Here is a 25893-nt window from a genome sequence, read left to right on the forward strand (position 1 = left end):
CAGCAACTGTGCACAAGGGTTCCTACTTCTCCACATCTTCACCAACACTTGTTATTTCTTGTCCTTTGATAATAGCTACTCTGAAGATGGAAACAGCTATTCTTACAGGTGTAAGGGAATAGCTCATCACGGTCTTGAGATACACACACACACACACACACACACATACACACACACACACACATATATATATATATATATATATATATATATATATCCTTTCAGCATCATAATTCTCACCCATAAGCTCAAAAGCAGATATCCACAGGACTCCTGCAGGGGAGGAACAGGCAGGTTATTGACAAAATAACAGGTGGCAAACAGTGGTATTTAACAAGTGTGTGTCTGGGGGAATGTAATTCAGCTTTTCTTGAAGACTTGGAAGAAGTCTGAGAACTATTCAATGCTGCTGTTTTATCGGTGTGGCATCCATTCATTGTTGCCTTTTCTGTGTGTACAAGTGCTAAGAAAAGAGATAGCTGGTCAATAAAATACAGAACTGGAGAGAATACTGCTTCAAAGTCAATTAAACAATAAACTACCTGTTGACTTTGGCAATTATAACTGGTGTAAGGTGGTATCTCAATGTGGTTTTCATTTGAATCTCCCTGATGGCTAATGATGATGAACATTTTTTCATGTGTCTGATAGCCATTTGTATGTCTTCTTTGGCAAATTGTCTGTTCATGTCTTCTGCCCATTTTTTGACATGATTATCTGTGTTTTAGGTGTTGAGTTTGAGGAGTTCTTTATAAATCTTGGATATCAGCCCTTTGTAGTGTCATTTGCAAGTATCTTCTCCCATTCCGTGGGTTGCCTTTTTGTTTTGTTGACTGTTTCCTTTGCTGTGCAGAAGCTTTTGATCTTGATGAAATCCCACAAACTCATTTTCGCTTTTGTTTCCTTTGCCTTTGGAGACATATCCTGAAAGAAGTTGCTGTGGCCGATGACGAAGAGATTACTGCCTATGTTCTCCTCTAGGATTTTGATAGATTCCTGCCTCACGTTAAGGTCTTTCATCCATATGGTATGAGAGAATGGTTGAGTTTCATTTTTCTACACATAGCTGTCCAATTTCTCCAGCACCATTTGTTGAAGAGACTGTCTTTTTTCCACTGTATATTTTTTCCTGCTTTGTTGAAGATTGTTTGACCATAGAGTTGAGGGTCCATATCTGGGCTCTCTACTCTGTTCCACTGGTCTATGTGGGTACCATGCTGTCTTGGTGATCACAGCTTTGTAGTAAAATTTGAAATCAGGCAACATGATGCCCCCAGTTTTGTTTTTCTTTTTCAATATTTCCTTAGCAATTCAGGGTCTTTTCTGGTTCCATACAAATTTTAGGATTATCAACAGGACAGGAAAAAACATGTGTTGGAGAGGATGTGGAGAAAGGGGAACCCTCTTCCACTGTTGGTGGGAATGCAAGTCAGTGTAGCCACTTTGGAAAACAGTGTGGAGATTCCTTAGGAAATTAAAAATAGAGCTTCCCTATGACCCTGCAATTGCACTATTGGGTACTTTGTTACAACAGGTCTAGGAAACTAATGCGTGTGTAAGGGGGGTTACAGGAGTGTAGATGGCAGAGATGCCTACATTTTAGAAAAAGAAACTATCAGTGCTCCTTATAAATGGAACAAACCACTGACAGGACAGCCCCAAGGGATCTCCAGGGGATTTCACTGGGAGGAAAAAAGTCCACCTCTAAAGGTTACGAACTGCACAGTTTCACTTAAAGCATTCTTCAAGGGACCAAATCCTAGAGACGGAGCATAGGTCCGCGGTTGCCAGGGTGTAGAGCGAGGCTGAGAGAGGAAGGCCACTGTGGCTGGAACAGAGGAGAAGGAGGGACCCTGGAGAAGGTCCTATGCTCCGTCTTGACAGTGTGGTCCGCTACGGATCCGTGTGAGACAGACCTTTGCAGAGCTAAATTCGGAAGTGTGTGAGTGCATGGAAAGCCCACAAAATGTGCTGTAGGCCTGAGGATCTTCCTGAAGGTCGATTTCCTGGTTGTGACACTGTATTGTCGTGATTCTGGGTGTCACCCCTGGGGAAACGGACTGTAGCCCCGAGATGGCTCGTCTTCCCTGATTTCCTCCTGTACCTGGGAATTTCTGACTGCGCGCCCAGAGCTCTCTCATCACAGACCGGGTCTCCAGTAATGTCAGGCTTCACTTGAGGTCCCAAGAAAGAAAGCAAGAAAGAAAAAATATTAAAAACCCACTTGCAAAAGAGGAAGACGGCAGAGTAGATCTCATTGAAAGAGAAGCACCAGGGCGCGGAGAGGAGGCCTTCGACCTGCTCCGGCCTCCCACGCCCCCTTCAACTGTCTTGACATTTCCTTGGGGGAAGACATTCGCGACCGGATTCAGACAAAGTGCTGCTGCCGGAGACGCAGCAGGCACGAGCAGGTGGCACAGGCGGCAGGACACCCGACAGCCACAGCGCGGCGACACCGCCGCGGTCACCCGGACCGCAGGCAGCCGCGGAGCCCAGGGCCACTCGCCCGCCTGCCGGGCAGCGCCGGGACACTTGTTACTCTGAGGTCGGAGCGGCGGGCGGGGACGCGCGCGGGAGGTGACCGGCGCCGCAGACACCGGCCGCGAACGCCCGCCAGCCGCGCTCCCCGATCAGCGTTCGCTTCCCGACGGCGCCGACCCCCTCTGCGACGAGACGCAAGGCCACACGGACTTCTGGGGTCCCCAGGGGCGAGGAGACAGGCGGAGGGGGAGGACCCCAGGCCCCGGCAGGGCACGGTCCCCGCCCCGCGCAGCCAGCGGCGCTCGGGGGACGCGGGCGGCGGCGCGGGGGGCACGGCGGCGGCCGGGGCTTTCTCGAGAGGAGGGGGTGGGGATGCTGAGTCACGGAGCCGTCGCGGCTCCTCACCGCTCCCCGGCCCTCCGGGGGCTAAAGCAAAAGCGAAAGCGAATGCCACTCGCGGGGCGGCCGGTCCCGGCAGCTGCGCCCGCCACCTCCTCCGGGACGGTCCGGCGTCTGCCCGCGCGGCCGGCGCGGCGTCGGGGCCGCTGCGAGCCCAGGGCCCCGCGGCCGGGAGAGCGGCCCAGCGTCCGGCCATGGCCCCGCGGCCGCCCTGGGGCTGCAGGGTCCGCGCGCTGCCCGCGCCGCCGCCGCTGCTGTCGCTGCTGCTGCTGCTGCTGCTGCTCCAGCCCGCGACGCCGGGTAGGGAGAGGCGCGCGCCCCTGGCGGGGGGCAGGGGGGCGGGGGGCAGGGCGCGCCGCACCGCCCCGGCCGCCGCTCGGTGCCGGCGGAAGGGGCGCAGCGCCCGCGGGGACGGGGACGGGGACACCCGCAGGCAGCGGTCGGGAGGGCAGCGCCGGCCGCCGACCGGCCCCGGCTCGCGCGCTCACGCGGGGCAGCGGCACCGGCGGCCGCGCTTTGAATCCCACGCCTTCCCCATTCGCGGGGCAAAGGCAAGAAGCTGCGTTTGCACTGGGGGCTCCGGGGGCTCCGGGGGCTCCGGGGGCTCCGGGGGCTCCGGGGCGGGGGTGAGGGGTTGTTTCACAGCACTTTCGGGAAACGCGTGAAGGCGGTTCTCCGAGCCCCGCCGGGAACGCCGCGCACTTGCCGCACGGCGAGCGGTGCCCGCGGCGGAGCGCGGAAAACCACCCGGTCTCTGCCCTCGACCAAAAGCAAATACGACGAGTGGGTGGCGGCAGGACGGGACGCGGTAGAGACTGCGTCCCTGGGGACAGAAAACGTGTTGGGCAGGTTGCCCTCGGGAGGCAGCGGGAGCCGCTCCACAGGCTTGAGCCGCAGGAAGCCGTGCGAGGGCGCGGGCGCCCGGGGGCTGGCGGAGGGCGCGCTCCGGCAGGGGAAGGAGGCACGGCGGTGACGGCTCGTGTATTGCAGACGAACGTAGGTCGCATAGATGGAATCTCGGCAGGAAGAACCGAAGTAGTGACTCATCGGTTTTCTTCCCGGGGAGCTAGAGAAGGGAGGAGACCGGAGCGGTGGGCCGGCTTTCCCCTTGTTGGCTCTTCTTACCGTCGGGGAGCTTCGCAGTGTCCGATGAAAGCCAGGAACCCTCTCCCCAGAAAAATGCATGAAGGCACAGGATCTAATTTGGGGGCCGGGGACCCATTAAAGCCCATTTATACATTCTCCAAGAGTTAGATCACCCCATGTTATGGGGGGTTGGGGTGGAGGGGCGTATTTTAAGGCAAGACTCCCAGGACTTTACATCCAGTCGGGCCAGTCTGCCTACCCAGGACTTGCCCAGAGGTTCCATCCACAGTGGCCGCCAGCTGGCTTGGTGTGATCTCGGTAGCTCTGCCATGTTTCCTTAACCTTTATTTTCTTGAGACTATGGATTCCCTGCGCCGCATCTGAGAATCTGACTTACGCTGGTGACCTGGTCAGTTCCTCTCGTCTCCCTAGCCCGTGTGCCCCGTAGCCAGCGACTAGGGCAGCTGGACCAGGACAGTGTGACAGTGGCATGAGCTGTATTCAGAGCCCAGGAGGTGCAGAGAACTCTGCAGGTAGGACCTCCAAAGCCCATCACCTACAGCCTCCTCGTTTTTGACCTCACAAAGGTACTGCTGCTGTTCAGCAGCTCCTCGTGTTCCTTAGTAGTTTCCTGAGCGAGTTGGGCGAGATGTAATAGATAATAAACTTCATACATTTAATTATGTGCTTTGATACGTTTCGAGGTAAATGACCCCACTCATGAAACCATCATGATCATGAAGGTAAACATACCCCTCACTACCAAAATTTCCTCTTGTCCTCAGTAACCCTTACCTCCCACCCAGCCCTATCCCCCAGGCCACCTCCCTGGGATTTCCGTCGCTCTTGACTTGCTGTCATTTCTAGAATGTTACATAAATGAAGTCATACAAAACATACTCTTTCTTGTCTGGCTACTTTCAGCCATGGGAATTGTTCTGAGAATTCTCCCTCCGTCTTATCATTTGTATCAATAGTTCATTCCTTTTTATTGTTGAGAAGTATTTCATTGCATGGGTATCACACCGTTCCTTCATCCATTTGGTTGTTACAGGACGTCTGGGTTGTTTCTGGTTTGGGGCTGTTATGCTTAAAGCTGTTATGAACATTCATATGTCAGTTTTGTGACGGTTTTGAGACTATGGATTCCCTGCGCAGGGACACAGGCTTGGATTTCTTTTGGGTGGAGACAGTGGGTGCAAAATGGCTGAATCATATGACATGTCTGTGTTTTTTATATTCCCACCAGCGATGTGTGAATTCCAGTTTCTCCACATCCTTGTCAGCACTTGGTAGGGCCAGTCTTTTTTCTTTTTCCCCCTTGGAAATTTTTTTCCAGCTTTATTGAGATGCAATTGACGTATAACATTGTGTAAGCTTAAGATATACAACACGATGATTTAATATATGTTCATCTTGTGAAACGATGACCACAATAAAGTGAACACATTCAGTCACCTCATTTGTTTACCAAACTGTGTGTGTGTGTGTGTGTGTGTGTGTGTGGTTGGTCAGTCTCTTTAATTGTATCCATTCTAATAGATGTGTAGTAGACTCTCATATTTTTTTCTCATAGTTTTAAATTTGTATTTTCCTAATAACTGGTGATGTTGAGCATCTTTCCATTTGCTTATTTGCCATCAAATACATCTTCTTTGGTAAAACGTCTGGTTACACATTTTGCTCTTTTAAAAATTGAGTTGTTGAATTATTATTGAATTTCAAAAGCTCTTTATATATTTGGGACACAAGACCTTTATCAAATACAATCTGCAAATATTTTCTCAGAGTCTGTGTCTTGTCCTTTCATTCTCTTAACAGTGTCTGATGAGGAACAGAAAATTTTCATTTCGAAGTTCAGTTTCTTTCTTTTATGTATTATGCTTTCAGTGTCCTCTCTAAGAAATCTTTGCTAACTCAAGGTCACAAAGGTTTAAGTCTAGACGTTTTATAGCCTTAAGATTTTATATTTCTGTCTGTGAATCATTTTGAGTTAATTTTTTATATAATACAAAGTGCGGCTTTAAAGTTCCATATTGGCTTGGTTTTGGGATTTTTGCATATCCAATCATCCCAGTACAATTTGTTGAAAGATGATCTCAACTGAATTGCTCTTACACTTATTTTGAACATCAGATGTTCATATAAATGTTGGTCGCCATAGACAAAACATCAGTCCATGAAAATCAATTATATCTCTATCCATTAGCAATTGGTTGAAATTTTAAAATATATGTATCATTTGCAATAGCATCAAAATGTATGAACCACTTATGGATAAATGTGACAAAAGATGAGAAAGACCTGTATGCTAAAAGCCACAAACCACTGCTAAGAGAAAATAAAGCAGACCTAAACAAATGGAGATACATACCATGCTCATGGACAGGACAAAGCAGTATTGCTAAGGTAACCATATTCCTCCCCCACATCCAAATTTCTTGCAAAAACTAACAAACTGATTCCAAAATTCGCATGGAAATGCCTAAGACCCAGTATAGCCAAAATAACTTTGAAAAGCGACTTTCTCTAAGTTGGAGAAGGAACACTTCTGATTTTGAGACTTATTATAAGGTTACAATAATCCAGACAATGTGGTTATAGGGTAAAGATGAACAAAGGGCTAGCAGAAGAGCCTGCACCTAAATGAGCTTGGAAGGGAGGTGGATACAAATTATTAAATTTGCTACTTGGTGCTAAGATCCTGATCAGAAATTACAGAGAGAAGCCCATTTCTTCTCATGAGCAGAACAAATAGTGAAGCCTCAGATAGTTTACAGTGCTAACAGATATAACAAATTGCTGTTACCTGTTCTTAGTCAAAAGGCATTACTTGCAGGGAAAACCGATCATCTTGGGCAGGAAGGAATTTACTTCTTAAAGATCCTCACAACCTGAAAAGCTGCAGATGATTTGCCAAAAGTAGCTAAAGATGAGGATTTGTTTGAAGATAAATATACCATGTTGGGTTCTGTTACACAGGGTATTGTATGCTTTGAGGTGGTTTTACAATTTTTGTGTAAAACCATTTTTCAGAATTCTGGGGAGTTTTGCTCAAACCTTTCATTTTTGGTTTCAGATCAATTTTATCTAGTTATTATTGTTTTGTACTGCTACTCACAGCAAAAAAAAAAAAAAAAAAAAAAAGTAAGTCATAAAAACTTAAATGCACAAAATATGGGATTTATTGAACTCAACCTGTGGAGGACTGCAGAAATTAAATGCAGTTGTTTTCAAGTAATATGCATCATATTATTCCATTTTTACCAGAAGATCTAGAAGTAGCTATCACTGAGTAGGGAGACACTATGAGTTGTTAGTGTGTGTGTGTATGTCTATAGTTGTCTGCCTTTTCTCATTTTTGTCATAATTTGAAATGACTTTGTAAAAAGAAAATAAAACTACAAAAGAAGTAGCTCAAAAAGGCTATAGAATTTGAAGGTTTTTTTCAGAATCATTTTTAAGTAATTACAGCAGATCTTGTTTGGTAATGTTTCCATGACTTTATAAATTGGAACCAATTTTGGGTTATAGAACTATAAAGTCACCATAGATAACATTTGTGCATACATTTTATACATTTTATATTTTATGCATACATTTTACAATATTTTACAATTTGTTTAAACGGTTCCTTACAAAGCGTAGACTGGATATTTAAGTCGTTTCAAAATGTTTGATATTCTAAAAAGCACAGAGTAGGAACAATTGGATGAAAATAAGCTATATAGAGCAAAAAGGACAAGGGAGAACTCAAAGTCTAAAATAAAGTGGCAGAGGGCGCCTGGGTGGCTCAGTGGGTTAAGCCGCTGCCTTCGGCTCAGGTCATGATCTCAGAGTCCTGAGATCGAGTCCCACATCGGGCTCCCTGCTCAGCGGGGAGCCTGCTTCCCTCTCTCTCTCTCTCTCTGCCTGCCTCTCCATCTACTTGTGATTTCTCTGTGTCAAATAAATAAATAAAATCTTTAAAAAATAAAATAAAATAAAATAAAGTGGCAGAAATGCTTCTGGGGATATTCTTTTTTAATCACATCATCACTTCAACTAATTTGTCTTGGGCTTAAGCACTTTTGCCAAATTGATTTTATTATATAGTGTGTAACCGTGTAAATAAATGTATAAAAATCCCCGAACATGTACACTTGGAGTCATACCCCTGTTACTCATCATGCACGGTTGATGTAATCTGAATGTTTTCTACTAGGAAAGACTTGATTTTCTTCTGAGAAGTAGGAAGCCCCTGAAGGTCTCTGGGCAGGAGGGACATTCCTGGACCGGCATGGGGGAAAGATGACTGTGGTAAAGCATGTGAAGAGTGGACTGTAGTCAAGAGGGTCTGGGGGCAGGCAGCCAAGTTAGAGACTTTTGCAACAGTTCTTGTAAATGGTGAAATCCTGAACCGAGACTGTCTCAGTAAGGGAGAGAAGAGGGGGCGGATCTCCTCTCGAGCCCTGGTGCAGACCGAATTTCCACTTTCCCTTTTGCCTGCCCTTCAGCCTATGACCACGCAGCTGTTTCACGCCCTCGCGAATCAATCTTTAAGGACCCCAACCAAGATGAATTCATCTACAGCACAAAATGTGGGCTGGGAATTTCAGTTCAGGAGCCTGAGAGAGAAAGAACAGACTTGATGAGTCAAAGATAATGACCTGGGAAGAGCGCGTACTGACAGCGAGTGCCAAAAGGAAATGAACGTGTTGGCTCGGCTTGGCTGGCATTTCGGCTAGAAAAATAATGAAGGCAAATGCATTGCTGTGAACATAGAGGTCTTTATGTTTTCGACGCCTCAGTGTCACAGTGAGCTTCGTGAGGGGGAACTTACATCTGATACCTCCTACCACACTGAGAATACTGTAGACATATGAATGAATGGTAGAATAAGACCCCAAAAAATATTGGAATGGATTTTGAATTCCAGATATGAGACTAGGCCAAGGAATCTCATTATATTAGACTACGTAAGCCACCTTGATAAAGAAGTCTGATTCATGAGTTCTACAAAGTAGAGAAAGCTGTGACCCAGCACGCTATTTTGGTGACTTCATTTATGATCACTAGGACTTGTATATGATTTTTTTTTTTTTTTGGCTACTTAAGAGTTTCTAAAATCCCAGAATCTTGTATTTATAACTATTGACATTACTTCATCCATTCCTGTCTGATATTTATAAGCCACTAGCCCCAGAAGGCACCTATCACGTACTAGGCTTAGCACCGTGGGAGCACCAGAGAATGCTGAGAGACATTCACCGCTTCCAAAGAGCTCACAAGATTGCAAATAAGGCAACACTTGCTTATGTGGAATATCTAAGGAATAACGTTATGGGAAAATATATAGAGAAATGATCACTGGAGTGTCAAAAGACGTGATCAGGGTCTCTAGGAAGAAAGGCTACTGATACAATCAAATGTACTGTCTCCAGTGCCCTCTTTTTTTTTTTTAATTTTATTTATTTATTTGACAGAAAGAGAGAGAGATCACAAGTAGGCAGAGAGGCAGGCAGAGAGAGATGGAGAAGTAGGCTCCCTTCTGAGCAGAGAGCCCAATACAGGGCTCGATCCCAGAACCCTGGGATCATGACCTGAGCTGAAGGCAGAGGCTTCAACCCACTGAGCCACCCAGGCACCCACTCCAGTGCCCTTTTGGAGAGCCCAGCTTTGCAGGGTAAATAAGGGGCCATCATGTGACTGAGGGGGCTGGCTTCAGTATATGGACATCCTTGTGCATTCATATATCAATTATTATTATCAATTATTATCGTTCTTTGAGGCCTGTTCACAATCTATTAGACCACTAGTAGATTTCCTTTTTCAGCAGAAAGATAGATACTCTGAATTGCCACAAAACACCTAGAAATGATGAGTAATAGAGAGTAAATATCTATTAAAATACAGACCCAATAAAATATGTAACCAAGTATTTAAAGCAAAAAAAAATCTATTTTGGTGTTTATAATATACGTAGAAGCAAAATGTATGACCACAAGAGCACAAAGGCTGTAAGAAGAGAAATGGAAGGATAGTGCTTAAGGTTCATATACTGTATATGTGAAGCAGTATAATGTCACTTGAAGGTGAACTGTGATGAGATAAAGACATATACCATGAACCCTAAAGCAACCACCAAAATCGTACGATCGAAAGAATCACAGTTAGTGGACCAGCAGAGTGGATAGAATGGAATCATGAAATATACTCAAATAATCACATGACATGATCATCTCCACAGAAAATCCTATGGAATTTATAAAAATGCTCTTAGAATAAGTGAGTTTAGCAAAATTTCAGAATACACAATTAACTTACAAATATCAGCATATAATATACCAGCAACAAGCAGTCAGAAATTGAAAAAAATTGGAAAAATTTTGAAAAAAAAAACACATTTGGGTTGACGTAAAAAAAAAAAACAACAGGAAATATTTAGGAATATATCTGGCAAAAAAATGTATAAAACCAGTAACCAAAAACTACAAAACATTTCTGAGATGAATTACTAAAGATTTAAATAAACTGAGAGAGATACTGTGTTTATAGATATTGAGAAGATTCAATATTGTTAAGATATCACTTCTTCCCTAACTTGATCTATAGATTTAATGCAATTTCAATCAAACTTTCAACAGGTTTTTTTTTTTTTTTATAGAAACTGATTCTGAAATTCAGTAAGGGACCAAACTCTGAAAATGATTAACAGATTTATTATAAAGCTACAGTAATCAAGACAGTGTGGTATTGGGGTCAGATTAACAAACAGACAAATATATTGTCTGTCCAGTAAGTCCAGAAATAAGCCCACTCATACTTAGTCCTGGCTCAGGATCTTATCCCAATACTGCTGGAGGTCCACTACAAGGGGAAGGAGGCTTTTTCCTACACAAAACCTGTAAAGATACAGGGGAGAAGTTGATGACAAGGAAGTAAGGAGCAACCTGACTGACAGCTCCAAGTCCAAGAGCCAGATACACAGGGCCTGCCTGAGTTAGCTGATGGGACACAGACAGCAGAAAACTTCTCTTGACTCCAGGCCAGCACGCACCGACTACCAGCACAGCAGTCAACCCCTGAGAGTGTGGTGGGTGAGAGTGTGGAGATACCCCTTGGGGTTTAGATACACAGAGAACGATGAGAGAAGAGGGTGAATTAGGAGCACAGAAGATCCCTCTGGCCCTCGAGCACCCACCCTATGCCCAAGATAACACTAGAGGAATTTGAACCCAGTGGTGTTCTTTTATACATTTTTTAAAAGATTTTATTTATTTATTTGACAGACAGAAATCACAAGTAGGCAGAGGCAGGCAGAGAGAGAGAGAGGAGGTAGCCGGTTCCCCGCTGAGCGGAAAGCCTGATGTGGGGCTCGATCCCAGGACCCTGAGATCATAACCCGAGCTGAAGGCAGAGACTTTAACCCACTGAGCCACTCAGGTGCCCCTTTTTATACTTTTTTTTTAAAAAAGATTTTAAGAACCCAGTGGTGTTCTGAAGGCAACCTCAGCACAACAAAATCCGAACCTAATTCAACAACTGACTAGCCCAACTCAGTTCCCCCACACCATCAGTCTAGCCAAAGAAGTTTTCCCATTTTCAGGTATAAATACTGTTTTACCTCAGTTCAATACACATAGTCCAGCAGTCAATCAAAAATTAAGTGACACACAAAAACACGACAACACCACAATCCCATTATCAAGGGACAAGAAATAAAAAGATTCAAAGATGACCCAAAAATCAGAACTATGAGACTGGAAGTTAAAATAAATATCACTAACCTGTTAAAGGCTCTGGTGGAAAGGATGGACGGTATTTCTGAACAAATGGGGAATTTTAGCTGAGAGGTAGGAACCATAGGAAAGTGTCAATGGAAATGTTAGAAATTAGAAAGAAACCAAACAAACAGTAATAGACATGAAGAAAGGTTTCAACAGGCTTACTGGAACACCGGATGCATCCAAGGAAAGAATCAGTAAATTGGAATACAGGTCAGTAGAAATTACTCTAACAGAAACACAACAAGAAAAAATGAGAAAGAAAAAAATGTGAGACAATGTATCCAAGAGCTATCGGACAACAGAAAATGATCTAATGTATGTGTAACGAGAATTCCAGAAAAAAAAGAGAGAGGAGCAGAAGAAGTATTTGAAGAGGTAACAGTTGAGAATGTAAGATATTAGATCCAGGAAGCTCAGAGAACATTAAGCAGGATAAACACCCACCCCTCTCCCATCCAAACATCTAAACACATTGTATTCAAATCACTGAAAAGCAAAGATGAAGAAAAACTGTGACAAAAGTTGCTAAAGATACATTACACACAGAAGAATGAAGATAAGAATTAGAGCAGACTTCTTACCAGAAATTATTCAAGCCATAAGAAAATGGATCAACATCCTTAAAATGCTAAAGTAAAACAAACCATAAACACCCCGTCAAGCCAGGGTTCTATAGCCAGAATAACCAGTCATCTTTTGAAAACCAAAAGCAAAAGAATGACTCTGACAAACAAAAAGTGAAAGAATTCATCACCTGCAGACCTACACTCTAAGAAACACTGAAAAACATTCTTTAGGCAAAAGGCATAGAATCCTAAACAGAAACTTGGCTCTCTAAAAAGAAAAACACTGGAAATGGTCAAAATGGAAGCCAATAAAACATATTTGTTCTTTAAAATCACTCTAAAAAAATATTTGACTCTCTAAAGCAAAAATAGCAAAGTATTGCTTTTATAAAATATGTAACAGTAAAATGTATGACCGCAAAAAATGAGAGAGTGATTCTAAGTATGCCTTGGTAGAGTTCTTAACTATATGTGAGTTGATACAGTATTATGTGAAAATAGCCTTTGATAAAATAAAGATGTATTGTGTACCTCAGTGAAACCTCTAAAAATAATCTGAAGTGGTACATAAAATAAGCAATGGTGAAGATAAAGTGGAATAAATAATAGTCAATCCAAAAGCAATCAAGAAAGAGGAAAAGTGAGCAAAGAGCAGATGGAACAAATAGAAAACAGCTAGCAAAATGGTAGGCTTACAATAATTACATTAAATATAAGTGATCTAACCATACCAATTAAAAAACAGAGATTCTTCAATTAAATTTTTTAAAAAGCTCCACTATATGCTGACTACAAAATAGCAACTTTGAGTACACAGATAAAGATAGGTTAGAAGAAAAAGGATGGGAAAAGATATAACATGCAAACAGTAATCAGAAGAAATCTGGAGCATTTGTATTCATAGCAAACAAAAGAGACATCACAAGAAGGAATAGTACCAGGGATAAAGAGGGACATTACATAATAAGGGAGTTAATTCACCACGAAGACCTAAAAATCCTAATTGTGTTTGCATCCATACAAGGGAACTTCAAAATTCATAAAGCAAATCTGGTAGAACTGAAAGAAGTAAAATATAAATCCAGGATTATAGTCAGAGACTTTAACACTATTCCTTCAGTAATTAAAAAAAAAAAAAACTAATAGGAAAAAAACCCAGTACATATATAGAAGATCAAAACTTTCATCTGAGTGGCATTTACAGAAGACCCCTGTCCAACAAACAGGAGACCCATTCTTTTCAAATACATATGGAACATTCACCAAAAGAGACCATACTGTGGGCCATTAAGCAAGCCTCAACAAATTCCAGATCAATGAAATTACACAAAATATGTTCTGTAACCACAATGGAATTAAATTAGAATGCCTTAACAGAGAAATATCTGGAAAATCCTCAGGTATATCAAAATTCAACAAAGCACTTATAAATAACCTGTGGGTCAAAGAAGAAATTATAAGAGGAAAATAGAAAATGTCTTTAGTTGAATGAGTATAAAAATACACTTAAACAAGTTATAATTTGTGGAATCAGTTAAAAGAGATCTTAGAAAGAAATTAATCATATTAAGTGCTTGTATTAGAGAAGAAGTCTCAAATCAATGATGTAAGCTTCTACCTGAAGAAACCAGACAACAATGAGCAAATTAACCCCAAGCAGAAGGAAGGAAATAGTAATGATAAGAGCAGAAATCAATGAAACTGAATACAGAAAAACAACAGAGAATAGCAATTAAACTAAAGATCAACTTTAGTTGATCAAACTAAAAAATCAACAACATTGTAAATCTCCAGCCAGACTGATCAAGAAGAAAAATGAATAAACATGAATTACACTGGGAATGAAAAGGAACATCACTGCAGGTCATAGAAATATCTGATGGGTCATAAAGATTTATTATGCATTACTTTATGGCTATGAATATGACAACTTAGGTAAAATGGACAAATTCATTGAAACAATATGAAAGTCCATTCAGGAATAACCTGAGTTGTCTTATACCTTAGAGAGTTCGAGTTGTAGTGTAAAACAACTCAGCAAAAAATTCCAGACCCAGATGGCCTCATTGGCTAATTCTTAAAAAAAAAAAAAAAAAAAATCAATGAAGGTATGCAAATTTGAGTGCTGGCTAAATCCTCAACAACAGCAGGGGACTATGGAAGGAAGGTATAACTTCTTGCTAACACAGAAGTCCATGCTGCACAAAACTGTCATTTAAGAAAGACAGTGAAATAAAGACTCAAAGGAAGAGAAAATAACAGGTGATGGCATTGAAGTATCTCTAAGCTTCTTGTATAGCTGGGGAGAAGGCTGTAGATTTCGATTCCCTTTTCCATGTTATTAAGCACACATGTTAAAAAGGTCTGACCATTACCCAGAGACAGGTTGCTTAACATGGGATGGTAGCAATTCTAAAGATTTTTTTTTTAAATTTGAGAGAGAGACAGTGAGAGAGAGCATGAGCGAGGAGAAGGTCAGAGGGAGAAGCAGACTCCCCGTGGAGCTGGGAGCCCGAAGTGGGAGTCGATCCCAGGACTCCGGGATCATGACCTGAGCTGAAGGCAGTCGTCCAACCAACTGAGCCACCCAGGCGTCCCTGGATGGTAGCAATTCTAAAACACAGTCTCGAACTATATGAGTCAAAGCACTGGGTGTGGTGCGTAAACAGTGAATCCTGGAACACTGAAAAAATTAAATTAAATTTTTAAAAAAGAAAATAAAGTAAAAATTAAATTAAAAATTTAAAATTTAAAAATAAAAAAATAAAATAAAAAAAATAAAAAATAAAAGAATTATATTTGAGGACAAAAAAAGAAACAAAAGAAAGTATGTGAGAGTATTAACATAATACAGGGAATATCAAGAAAGACATAGAAATTATTTTGAAAAAGAAAAAATGGTCAAAACTATTATATATAATATATATTAGCAAGTATACAATCATGATGGAAAATTTTAACATACCTCTAAGTATTTGATGGCTCAAATGTGAAAATAAATCAGTAAAAATATAAAAGTGAAAACAATTAACAGGCTTATCAAATTGTCTAAGAAGTAAATAACACAGATTCTTTTCCAACACACAGAGAATATTTATAAAAAGACTATGTGTTTCCCAGGCCATAAAATCAGCCTTAATACATTTCAAATGATAGTTATCATATAGACCAACTTCTCTGACCACAAGGAATACAAGTCAGAAAAAAAAAAATTTGACTTGGACAAAACAACACAAAAGCACCAAACACCATCATCTGGAAACTTAGAGCCATAAGTGCCTACATTAGAAAATAAGGAAAGCTTCACATTATGAGGTAAGCATCCTATAAAGCAGAATAGGGGTAGTGCCTGGGTGGCTCAGTTTGTCAAGTGTCTGCCTTTGGCTCAGGTCATGATCCCAGAGTCCTTTATTTGAGTCCTGCACTGGGCTCCCTGCTCAACAAAGAGTCTGCTTCTCACTCTGCCTCTGACCCTTCCCCCCACCCTGCCCCGCAACTCAGGTTATCTCTCCCTCTCTTTCTCTCTCTCTCTCTCTCTCTGTGTCAAATAATAAATAAAATCTTTTTTTTTTTTTTTTTAAAGCAGACTAGGTCCAAAAGAAGTAGAAGGGGAAAAAAATAAGGATAAAAGCAGATATAAATAATACTGAAAAAGATGTACATTAGAGAGATGGCAAGAAATCCAAAAGTTGGATTTTGAAAAATCTACTAAAATGAATAAACCTCTAGCAGAATTAATTGAGAATAAGAGAGAATGCATAAATAAACAAAATTAGGCATGTAAAAGACGTCATAAATACAACATTTAAAACACTTTCATGCTAAAAAGTTTGCAGTTTAGATGACAAATCCTTATCTTTTTTTTTTTTTTTTGACAAATCCTTATTTAAAAACAATTTACTGAGATGCCTGGGTGTCTAAGTGTACAACTCGTGATTTCCACTCATCATGATGAAGCCTGCTGGGCCTGGAGCCTACTTAAGGCTCTCTCTCCTTCTCCCTCTGCCCCTCCCCCTCTAAAAACAAACAAACAAACAATCAAACAAAAAACAATTTAGCAAAACTAACTCAAGAAGAAATAGGATAGATTCCTGAAGATTCCCTTTCAAAACATGAACAAGGCAAAGTTTCACAGGATAACCCCTCCTCTTCAACCTTATACAAGAAGTCCCAACCAATATAGTAAGACAAGAAAAACAAACATTGTACAGATTGGAAGAGAACTTTTCAAGCTCTCATTATTTTCAGACATATGATTGTTATTCCATTATAAAAATTTGCATATAAATTAGTAAGGATTGAGCTAGATCACTGAATTAAAAGCCAATATTCAAGAATCAATATTCTTTCTGGGCACGGGCAAAAGCATTTTGATAATACATATTTCTAAAAGATGACATTTACAAAGCACACCTTCCTGCCCCAAATTAATTATCGAGGAATAAATCAACAAAAGATACATCACTCCCTTATACAGAAAATCATAAAACTTTTTGAAAGAAACCTAAATAAGTAGAAAGAGAAACAAAAAGAAATCCACTCCAAGAACCACTGTGATGAATCTGCAGAGCACCAAAACATAGATCTTAAGTATCTTGAGAGAAAAGACAAATTGGTAAAAAATTGCTAACAAAGAAACAATAATTTGGCTTTTTAGTAAAACATCAACACTAAAAGCTTCAAAGCATCAAAGTTCTGAGGACAAAAACCATCTGCATAGAGTTGTATACCCAGAGAAACATTTATTCCTAACAGTAGGCTGAAGTAGGATTCAGGGAAGGTGTAGAGTAGGAAGTATGAGGAATCTGTTTACTGTCCTGGACAATAGTTGCACTGGCAGAATCTGTCTGATAGAACTATTTTGGAACTCTGGTGTATACTGAAAGCTTGCAACTTCCAGGGGAGACTTGGAAGGTGAACAGTGGTCAGTTTCAGCTCTAAGGAGTCGCCACCCATCTGCCACCACCAGCTACATGGCAGGCAGCTGTGTGTGTGTTCCTGGAGCAGCCTGCACACAGCTTGCAGGAGCCAGGGTAGGGGAAAAAGGGAACCTGTCCTATAAATACCAGGGATCTGTGCTGTGACTGCTGATTGGTGCTTCTGAACACAGACTTGCTGCCAAAGAGGTGGAAGGCCATTGTTCTGCACCTCTCCCTGTTGTTGCAAGCCCTTCCCAAACCAGTTGATATGACTTCCAGGGGAATTTAGAGAGCCAGCATCCTTTTCCCTCACCACTTCTTTTTCCTATTTCTTCCTTTTGGGAGCCAGACATTAAAGACTAAGACATTCATAAACAACTACATATTCAGGGAACATTAGAAAGTGAGCATACAAGCTCAGAGGAAAAATTTAGAAAGGATGTGAGAATACCTTAAGATCACATCTCAGGATGACCCCTGGCAAAATCACAGCCTGCAACAGTCAAAAGAATAAACAAATAAATAACAGCAAACCATGCGATATGGGCAAAACTGGAGAAAGTCAAAGAAAATGTATGAACTAAATGGAAATATTAATAAAGAGAGGGAAAACCTATAAAGAAACCAAAAATAAATTCTGGAGCTGAAAAATACAATAACTCAAATAACAAGTTCATAGAGAGATTCAAAGTCAGATTTGAACAGTTAGAAAAAAGAATTAACAAATTTGAAGACAGAAACCACAGAAATAATCAAGTCTGAGAAACAGAAAGAAAAAAATTGAAAAAAGGTAAACAGAGCCTGAGGGGCCTGTGGGACACCATCAAGAAATCCACATTGTGTGAGTCTTAAAAGAAGTAAGAGAGAAAGAAGCAGAGAGAATATTTGAAGAAATAAAGGTTGTAAATTTCCCAAATTTGATGAAAGACATGAATATAAACCTCCAGGAAACTCAAGTAACTTCAAGCAAGATGAACTCAGAGAGCTTCACCGAGACACAATAGAACCCAACTTTCAAAAGCCAGAGCCAAAGAGAAAATCTTGAAAGCAGCAAGCGAGAAGGAAATTATCATTTACAAGGGTTTCCCCAATAAGATAATCAGTATATTTCTCATCAAAAACTTTAGAGGCTAGAAGGCAGTAGACCAATATATTCACAATACTAAAAGAAAAGAACTGCCAACTAAGAATCCTGTATCCAGAAAAACTGTCCTTCAAAAGTCAGAGAGAAATTAAGACATTATAGATCAGCAAAAGCTGAGGGAGTTCACTACCACTGAACCCAACCTTCAGTATATGTTCGGAGTCCTCCAAGGCAAAACAAAAGGACACTGGGACATACCTTGAAGCTGTGTGGAGAAACAAATATCTCAATAGAGGTAAATTCATGGACAATTACTGAAGCTGGTATTACTGAACAATGGTTTGTAACTGTACTTTTTGTTTTCTACATGATTTAAGAGACTAATATATTTAAAGAAAAAAAAACTCATGTAAAAGGTAACATTAGTGTAACTTTGGTTTAAAACTCCAAATCTTGTTTTCTGCATAATTTAAGAGACTAATGCATTTTGAAGAATTATTAGCTTGTGTCTTGGGGCACCCAATGTATAAAGATGTGATTTTGTGACACTAACAATAGTGATAGAGCTATAAAAGAGCAGAGTTTTTATGTCATTGAAGATAAGTTGGTGTGAATGAAAATTAGAGTGTTATAACTTTAGGATGTTAAGTGTAATCCCCATGGTACCCACAAATAAAATAGCTATAGAATAGACATAAAAGAAATTAAGAAATTTAAACATTTCATGACATCAAATAGGCTAAACATAAAAAAAGACAGTAATGCAGAAAATGAGGGGCAAAAAATCTATAAGGCACAGAGAAAACAAAGAACAAATGACAGAAGTCAGTCCCTCCTTATTGGTATTACTTTAAATGTAAATGGATTAAACTTTTTAATGGAAATGGAGATTGGAAAAACACCCTCACACACACACACATGATCTGATTATATACTGTCTGTAAGAGACAAACTTAAGATCCTAAGACACAAATAGATTAAAAGTGAAAAGATGTAAAAAGACATTCTAAAAAATAATAATAATAAATAAATAAATAAATAAATAAAAAGACATTCTATGAAAATAGTAATCAAAAGAGAGTAGGATGGCTGTACTAACTAATACCAGGCAAAATAGACTTTATTTTTTTTTTTTTTAAGATTTTATTTATTTATTTGACAGACAGAAATTACAAGTACACTGAGAGGCAGGCAGAGAGAGAAGGAAGCAGGCTCCCTGCTGAGCAGAGAGCCTGATGCGGGACTCGATCCCAGGACCCTGAGATCATGACCTGAGCCGAAGGCAGCGGCTTAACCCACTGAGCCACCCAGGCGCCCCCAAAATAGACTTTAAATCAAAAAAGTTTAGACACAAAAAAGGACATTATATATTAATAAAAAGTTCGAGATAGCAAGAAGATAAGTAATTATGTATCTAATAAAAGACCACCAAAATATACATTCTTCTCAATCCACATAGGACATTTTGCAGGATGGACCATATATTAGGCCACAAATTAAGTCTCAATAGATTTAAAAAGACAGATATCATACAAAGTATCTAATCTGATCATAGCAGGACAAAGTAAGAAATCAGTAACAGAAAGAAAACTAGAAAACTTGTGAAAATTAGGCAACACACTTTTTAAAAAAGATTTTATTTATTTATTTATTTGTTAGAGAGAGAAAGAGAGAGAGAGAGAGCACAGGCAGACAGAGTGGCAGGCAGAGAGAGAGAGAGAAGCAAGCTCCCTGCCAAGCAAGGAGCCCAATGTGGGACTCAATCCCAGGACAGTGGGATCATGACGTGAGCCGAAGGCAGCCACTTAACTAACTGAGCCACCCAGGTGACCCAGACAACACACTTTTAAACAACCAAAAGATCAAAGAAGAAATCATAGGGAAATTAGAAAATACTTAGAGATGAATGAAAATGAAAACATGCATACCAAAACTTATGGGACATAGTGAAAATGGAGCTAAGGGGGAAATTTATAGCTATCCATGCTTACATTAAAAAGTAAGAAAGATCTAAAGTCAACAACTTAACTTTACACCTCAGAGCACTAGAAAAAGAACAAATGAAACCCAAAGTAAGCAAAAGGAAGGAAATAACAAAGATTCGAGCAGAGATAAATGAACTAGAGAACAGAAATACAAGAAAATTAATAAAACCAAAAGTTGGTTCTTCAAAAAGATAAAACCAAAAGTTGGTTCTTCAAAAAGATCAACCAAAATGACTAACTTTTAGCTAGATGAACTAAGAAAAAAAGAGAGATAACTTATATTATGCAATCAGAAATGAAAGTGTAGACATTACTACCAATTCTATATAACTGAAAAGGATTATAAGAGAGTACTATGGATAATTTTGTACAAATAATTGGACAACCTAGATGAAACAGACAAATCCCTTGAGAAACAAAACCTACCAGAAGGTAGAAAAAAATTAAAGAAGAGAGAACATTTCCTAACTTAGCCTGAGGCCAGCATTACCCTGATAACAAGGCCAGATAAGGAAACTGTAAGAACAGAACATTACAGACAGAATATTGATGTAAAAATCCTTAACAAAATACTAGCAAACTGAATTCAACAGCATTTTTAAAGGATCATACACCATGACCAAGTGGGATTTATTCCGGGAATGCAAAGATGGTTCAACATATGAAAACTGATCTGTGTAATATACCCCATTAACAGCATGAAGGGGGGAAAACACATGAGCATCTCAACTGATACAGAAAAAGCATCTGACAAAAGTTCAACAACCTTTCATGATTAGAGAAAAATACTCAAAATACTAGGAATAGAAGGAAACGTCATTAACATAATAAAAGTCATACATTAAAAAACAGTGAACATGACATTCAGTGGTGAAAGACTGAAAACTTTTCCTCTAAGATCAGGAACAAGGCAAGGATGTCTGCTTTCACTATGTGTACTCAACATAGCACTGAAATTTCTAGCATAGCAGGTAGGCAAGGAAAAGAAATAAAGAGCACCCAAATCAGAAAGGAAGAAGTAAAATCACCTCTGTTTGCAGATGGTAAAAAAAACTGTTAGAACTAATGAATGAATTCAGAAAAGTAGCAGGACACAAAGTCAACCTACAAAAATCAGATGCATTTCTATATAATTACAGTGAATAATCTAAAAGAAGATTACAAAAACAATTCCATTTTCGATAGCATCAAAAAAATTAAAATACTTAGGAATACACTTAACCAAGGACCTGAAAGACCTGTACAGTAAAAACTAACAATCACTGCAGACAGAAATGAAAGAAGACACAAACCAATGGAAACGCATCCCATGGTCACGGATTGAAAGATTTAATGTTATTAAAATGTCAATACTACCCAAAGTGGTCTACAGATTGAATGCAATTCCTACCGAAATCCCAATGATGTCTTTTACCAAAATAGAAAAGCCCATCCTAAAATTCATATGGAATCACAAGAACCCCAAATAGTCAAAACAATTTTGAAAAACAATACTGGAGGACTCACACACATGGATTTCAAAATTTACTACAAAGCAATAGTAATCACAACAGTGTAGTATGAGCATTAAGGAAGACATACAAATGAATGAAATAGAATAGAAAGCCCCCAAATAAACCACCACGTGTATGACAAAATGATTTTTGACAAGGGTGTCAAGAAGATTCAATCAGGAAAGGACAGTCTTTTGAACAAACAGTGCTGGGGAAGGTGGACATCCACATGCAAAACAATGAGGTTGGTGGGGCACCTGGGTGGCTCAGTGGGTTGAAGCCTCTGGTCCTGGGATGGAGCCCCGCATCGGGCTCTCTGCTCCACGGGAAGCCTGCTTCCCCTACCCCCTGCCTGCCTCTCTGCCTACTTGTGATCCCTGTCAAATAAATAGATAAAATCTTTAAAAAAAAATAATAATGAGGTTGGTACCTTACATAATACCATATAAAAAAATTAACAGAAATCAATAAGTGATGGAAATATAAGACCTAAAATAAATAAAACTCTTAGAAGAAAACATAGGACTAAAGCTTCATGACATTGGTTTTGCAACAGTTACCTGGATACGACACCAAAGGCACAGGAAACAGGAAAAAGCAGACACATTGGACTTCATGAAAATTTTTAAATTTCGTGCACCAGAAGACCCTATTCAGAGAGTAAAATCAAGCCACAGAATGGGAGAAAACATCGGCAAGTCATATATCTGGTAAAAGATTAAGGATCATATAAGATACATGTTAAGTCATATATCTGATAAAGCATTAACATCCAGAATGTAGGGGAAACCCCTAACATTCAACAAGAAAAACCAAACACCCCAATTCAAAAATGGGCAAAGAGCTTCTTATATCCCCAAAGATATAAAAATGGAGCTAGGTACATGAAAAGATTCTAATCACTAAGGGGATGCAAGTCAAAACTGCCGTGAGATACATCTACCCATTAAGATGACGACTGTCAACAACAAAAACAAGAGGATGTAGAGAAAAGGAGCCTTTGTGCACCGTTGGTGGGAGTGCAACCTGGTGCAGCCACTGTGGAAAACAGTATGACAGTTCCTCAAAAAGTTAAAAACAGAATTACCCTATGATCCAGCAATTCCACCTTGGGTATACACCCAAACAATTTAAAAGTAGGGTGTCAGGGAGGTATTTGTACATCCATGTTAATAGCAGCCTTATTCACAACAGCTAAAACATGTTATCAAGCCAAGTACCCATCAACAAATGAATGGTGGAAAACCAAAATATGATATATACATAACAATGGAATATTACTCAGCTTTTAAAAGAGAGGAAATTATGTAATACCTGTGGTATATATGAATTGCGCTAAGGACAATATTCTGAAGTGAAATAATCAGGTACAAAAAAAGACAAATATAGTTTCATGCCAGATGTCTTTGCAATCCTCCCCAAAATGGACTGGTCTTGGAAGTAACTGTATGTGTGGTGATTGGGGTGAGGTAAGGGTTCTTAGATTGTCCCTCCCTTCCAAAGTTTCAGAATAACCCATGGTAGGGGCCAAGGCTGAGAGCTTGACTCTGTGATCTCACAAGTTCCTCCAGACCCAAGACAATGATGCTGTCAGCATCGAAGAGCAAACTCGGCATAAGGAAGAAAAGGGGTAGGTAAGGAAAAACCAGTGAAATACACTCCTACCAGCTAAATCCAGTCTTTGCCTAGCCTTCCCCTCTGAGGACTTCTTGTCTCTCGTGTCCTCTGGCATCAATGGAGACTGTCTGGTCACCAATGATGTAATATTACCTGAGAGGTCCAAAGGTCTATGGTCGATCCAGACTTCCTCAGGAGGAAGGAACATTTTATCATAGAGCAGAGTCTAGTATTTTTACGGGACTATGTGCTCCGGTCTCCTGTTAAATATTACTAGAGTGGAGTGTATTATGATCATTCCTCCCTGTTCCACCCCACCCTCCAGCTGTAAGTATTTTCCCATCTATGTTAACATAGAGCAAAGCATCAAAGACACAAATTTAAGATTTTTGGCCGCATGGAGCCAAACCCATGGTACTACCAAACTAAACACATGCCTGTACACGCATGTGCACGGTGGATGGGTACATTTTTAAGATGGAGGTGGGGGAATTGGGTCAGGACTAGATATTCAGGAGAGCACATCAGGAGCAACCTGTAAAAGAAATCTTCATTGATGGTATTGATACCAACGAAAGGTATGAACAAGCAGTGATTCTTAAGTTCAAGAGAAGCTTTAAATCCACACTAGAAAGTAACTTGATGTGATGCTGGGAGACTCCACACCTGTGAATGCCAGATATTTTACATGGAGTCATGGGGCACGCTTCCCGCAGCATCACCAGCACGTGGAACTGGTTAGAAATGCAGATTCTCAGGCCCAGCCCCAGACCTATTGACTCAGGAGCTCTGGGAGGGGGTTCCAGCCCTCTGGGTTTTAACAAACCCTCCAGGTGGTTCTACTGTATGCTCACATTTGGGAATCGCTGACATAGAGGGCCCAAGACGAAGATGAAGGCAGTAAGGAGCAGAGTGGATGTAGCAGAACAAGGACTCAAACATGGCCATCAGGAACTCACACACCAAACCAAAGCCGCAGTCAGAATACCGAATGTGGCAAGAGCGCAAACCCTACTGTAGACCCTGGAAATGGAAGGAGGAACACGAAACAGCGTGACTAGGGGACAAGGCAAGAGGGAAAGTCAGCACTTTGGAAATCCCAAGTAGGGAAATAGTTCAAGAACGTTTTCCTGACTAAACTGTAATCTTGGCTTGAGTTGTCCAAGGCTCTTAGAGTTTCCTTCAAGAGCAATCCTCGGAACCCGGGTGGCTCAGTCGGTTAGGTGTCTGCCTTCAGCTCAGCTCAGCTCAGCAGGGAGCCTGCTTCTCCCTCTCCCTCTGCCTGCAGCTCCCCTTGCTGGTGCCTCTCCCTCTCTCTCTTACTCTCTTTCTCTTTCTGTCTGTCAAATAGATAATTAAAATATTTTTTTAAAAGAGCAGTCCTCAAAGGACCAAAGCACCATTCACCAAGTGGTTTTTGTTTAGTTACTTACTTTGCTTATTTTTTTAACTTATTTATTCTGATGCAACCTCAAACTTAGAGTAAAACCACAAAAACAGAAGAGACCTCTTAATACCCTTGACCCAGATTCACCACCTGTTTACACATTGCCCAAGTGCTTTAACATCCCCATCTCTAACCACAGATACTTACTACACATGTGCCTTTTCTTCTACAGCATTTGAAGGTAAGTTGGAGACGTTATGCCCCTTTACGCCTAAACCCACAGTATATATTTCCTAAGAATACGTTCTCTAGCATAACTTCCTAAAAACACAGCATTCTCACGTAATCACAGAACAATTGTCAAAATTCAGAAAATTTAATTTTGACACAATATTATTATCTAACACTCAGGTCATAGTCAGGTATTGTCCGTTGTCCCCAAAATGTCCTTGCTCACCATTTTCTCCCTAATTCTGGATCTAATCCAGGGCCACATGGGGCATTTCAATGCCATGTCATGTCTCTTTAATCTCTCTCAGTCTGGAATAGAGCCTCTGCCTTTCCTTATCTTTCTTTTTTCTTTTTCTCTTTTTCTTTCTTTCTTGAGAGAGTGAGCCTGCATGCCCGTGAGGGGGGGGGGAGGGTCAGAGGGCCAGGGAGAGAGAAAATCCCAAGCAGGCTCCACACCCAGCTTGGAGCCTGACATGGGGCTTAGTCCTGCAACCCTGAGATCATGACCCAGATGAAATCAAGAGTCAGACACTTGGGGTGTCTGGGTGGCTCAGTCAGTTAAGTGTCTGACTCTTGGTTTCAGCTCAGGTCATGATCTCAGGTCCCGAGATTAAGCCCCAGGTCCAGCTCTATGTTCAGTGAGGAGTCGGCTTGTCCCTCTCCCTCTGTTCCTCCCCCAACCTTCTCGAACTTCTCTCCTCTTTCCCTCTCCCTCTCTCATAAATCAGTAAAGTCTTTAAAAAAAAAAAAAAAAAAAGAGCCAGACACAACTGATGCAGCCACCCAGGCGCCCTGCCTTACCTTTCCTGATCTTGAATACAGGCTGTTTTTCAGAATGTCCCTCAATTTAGGTTCATCTAGTGTTGCCTCATGATT

General features: G+C 40.8%; 1 protein-coding gene across 1 annotated transcript in view; it reads left to right on the forward strand.

The window, feature by feature from the left end:
- Nucleotides 1–2285: 2285 nt before the first annotated feature.
- Nucleotides 2286–25893, forward strand: part of IL15RA (interleukin 15 receptor subunit alpha) — a 48437-nt gene continuing 24829 nt past the window's right edge. Inside the window, exon 1 of the mRNA XM_082738754.1 lies at nucleotides 2286–3180. Within this exon, the coding sequence (XP_082594880.1) occupies nucleotides 3075–3180 (106 nt within the window). The 5' untranslated portion in view covers nucleotides 2286–3074. The remainder of the gene's footprint in view (nucleotides 3181–25893) is intronic.

The sequence above is a fragment of the Mustela nivalis genome (genome assembly GCF_964662115.1).
Source record: "Mustela nivalis genome assembly, chromosome: 7".
In the NCBI taxonomy this organism is placed as follows: Eukaryota; Metazoa; Chordata; class Mammalia; order Carnivora; family Mustelidae; genus Mustela; species Mustela nivalis.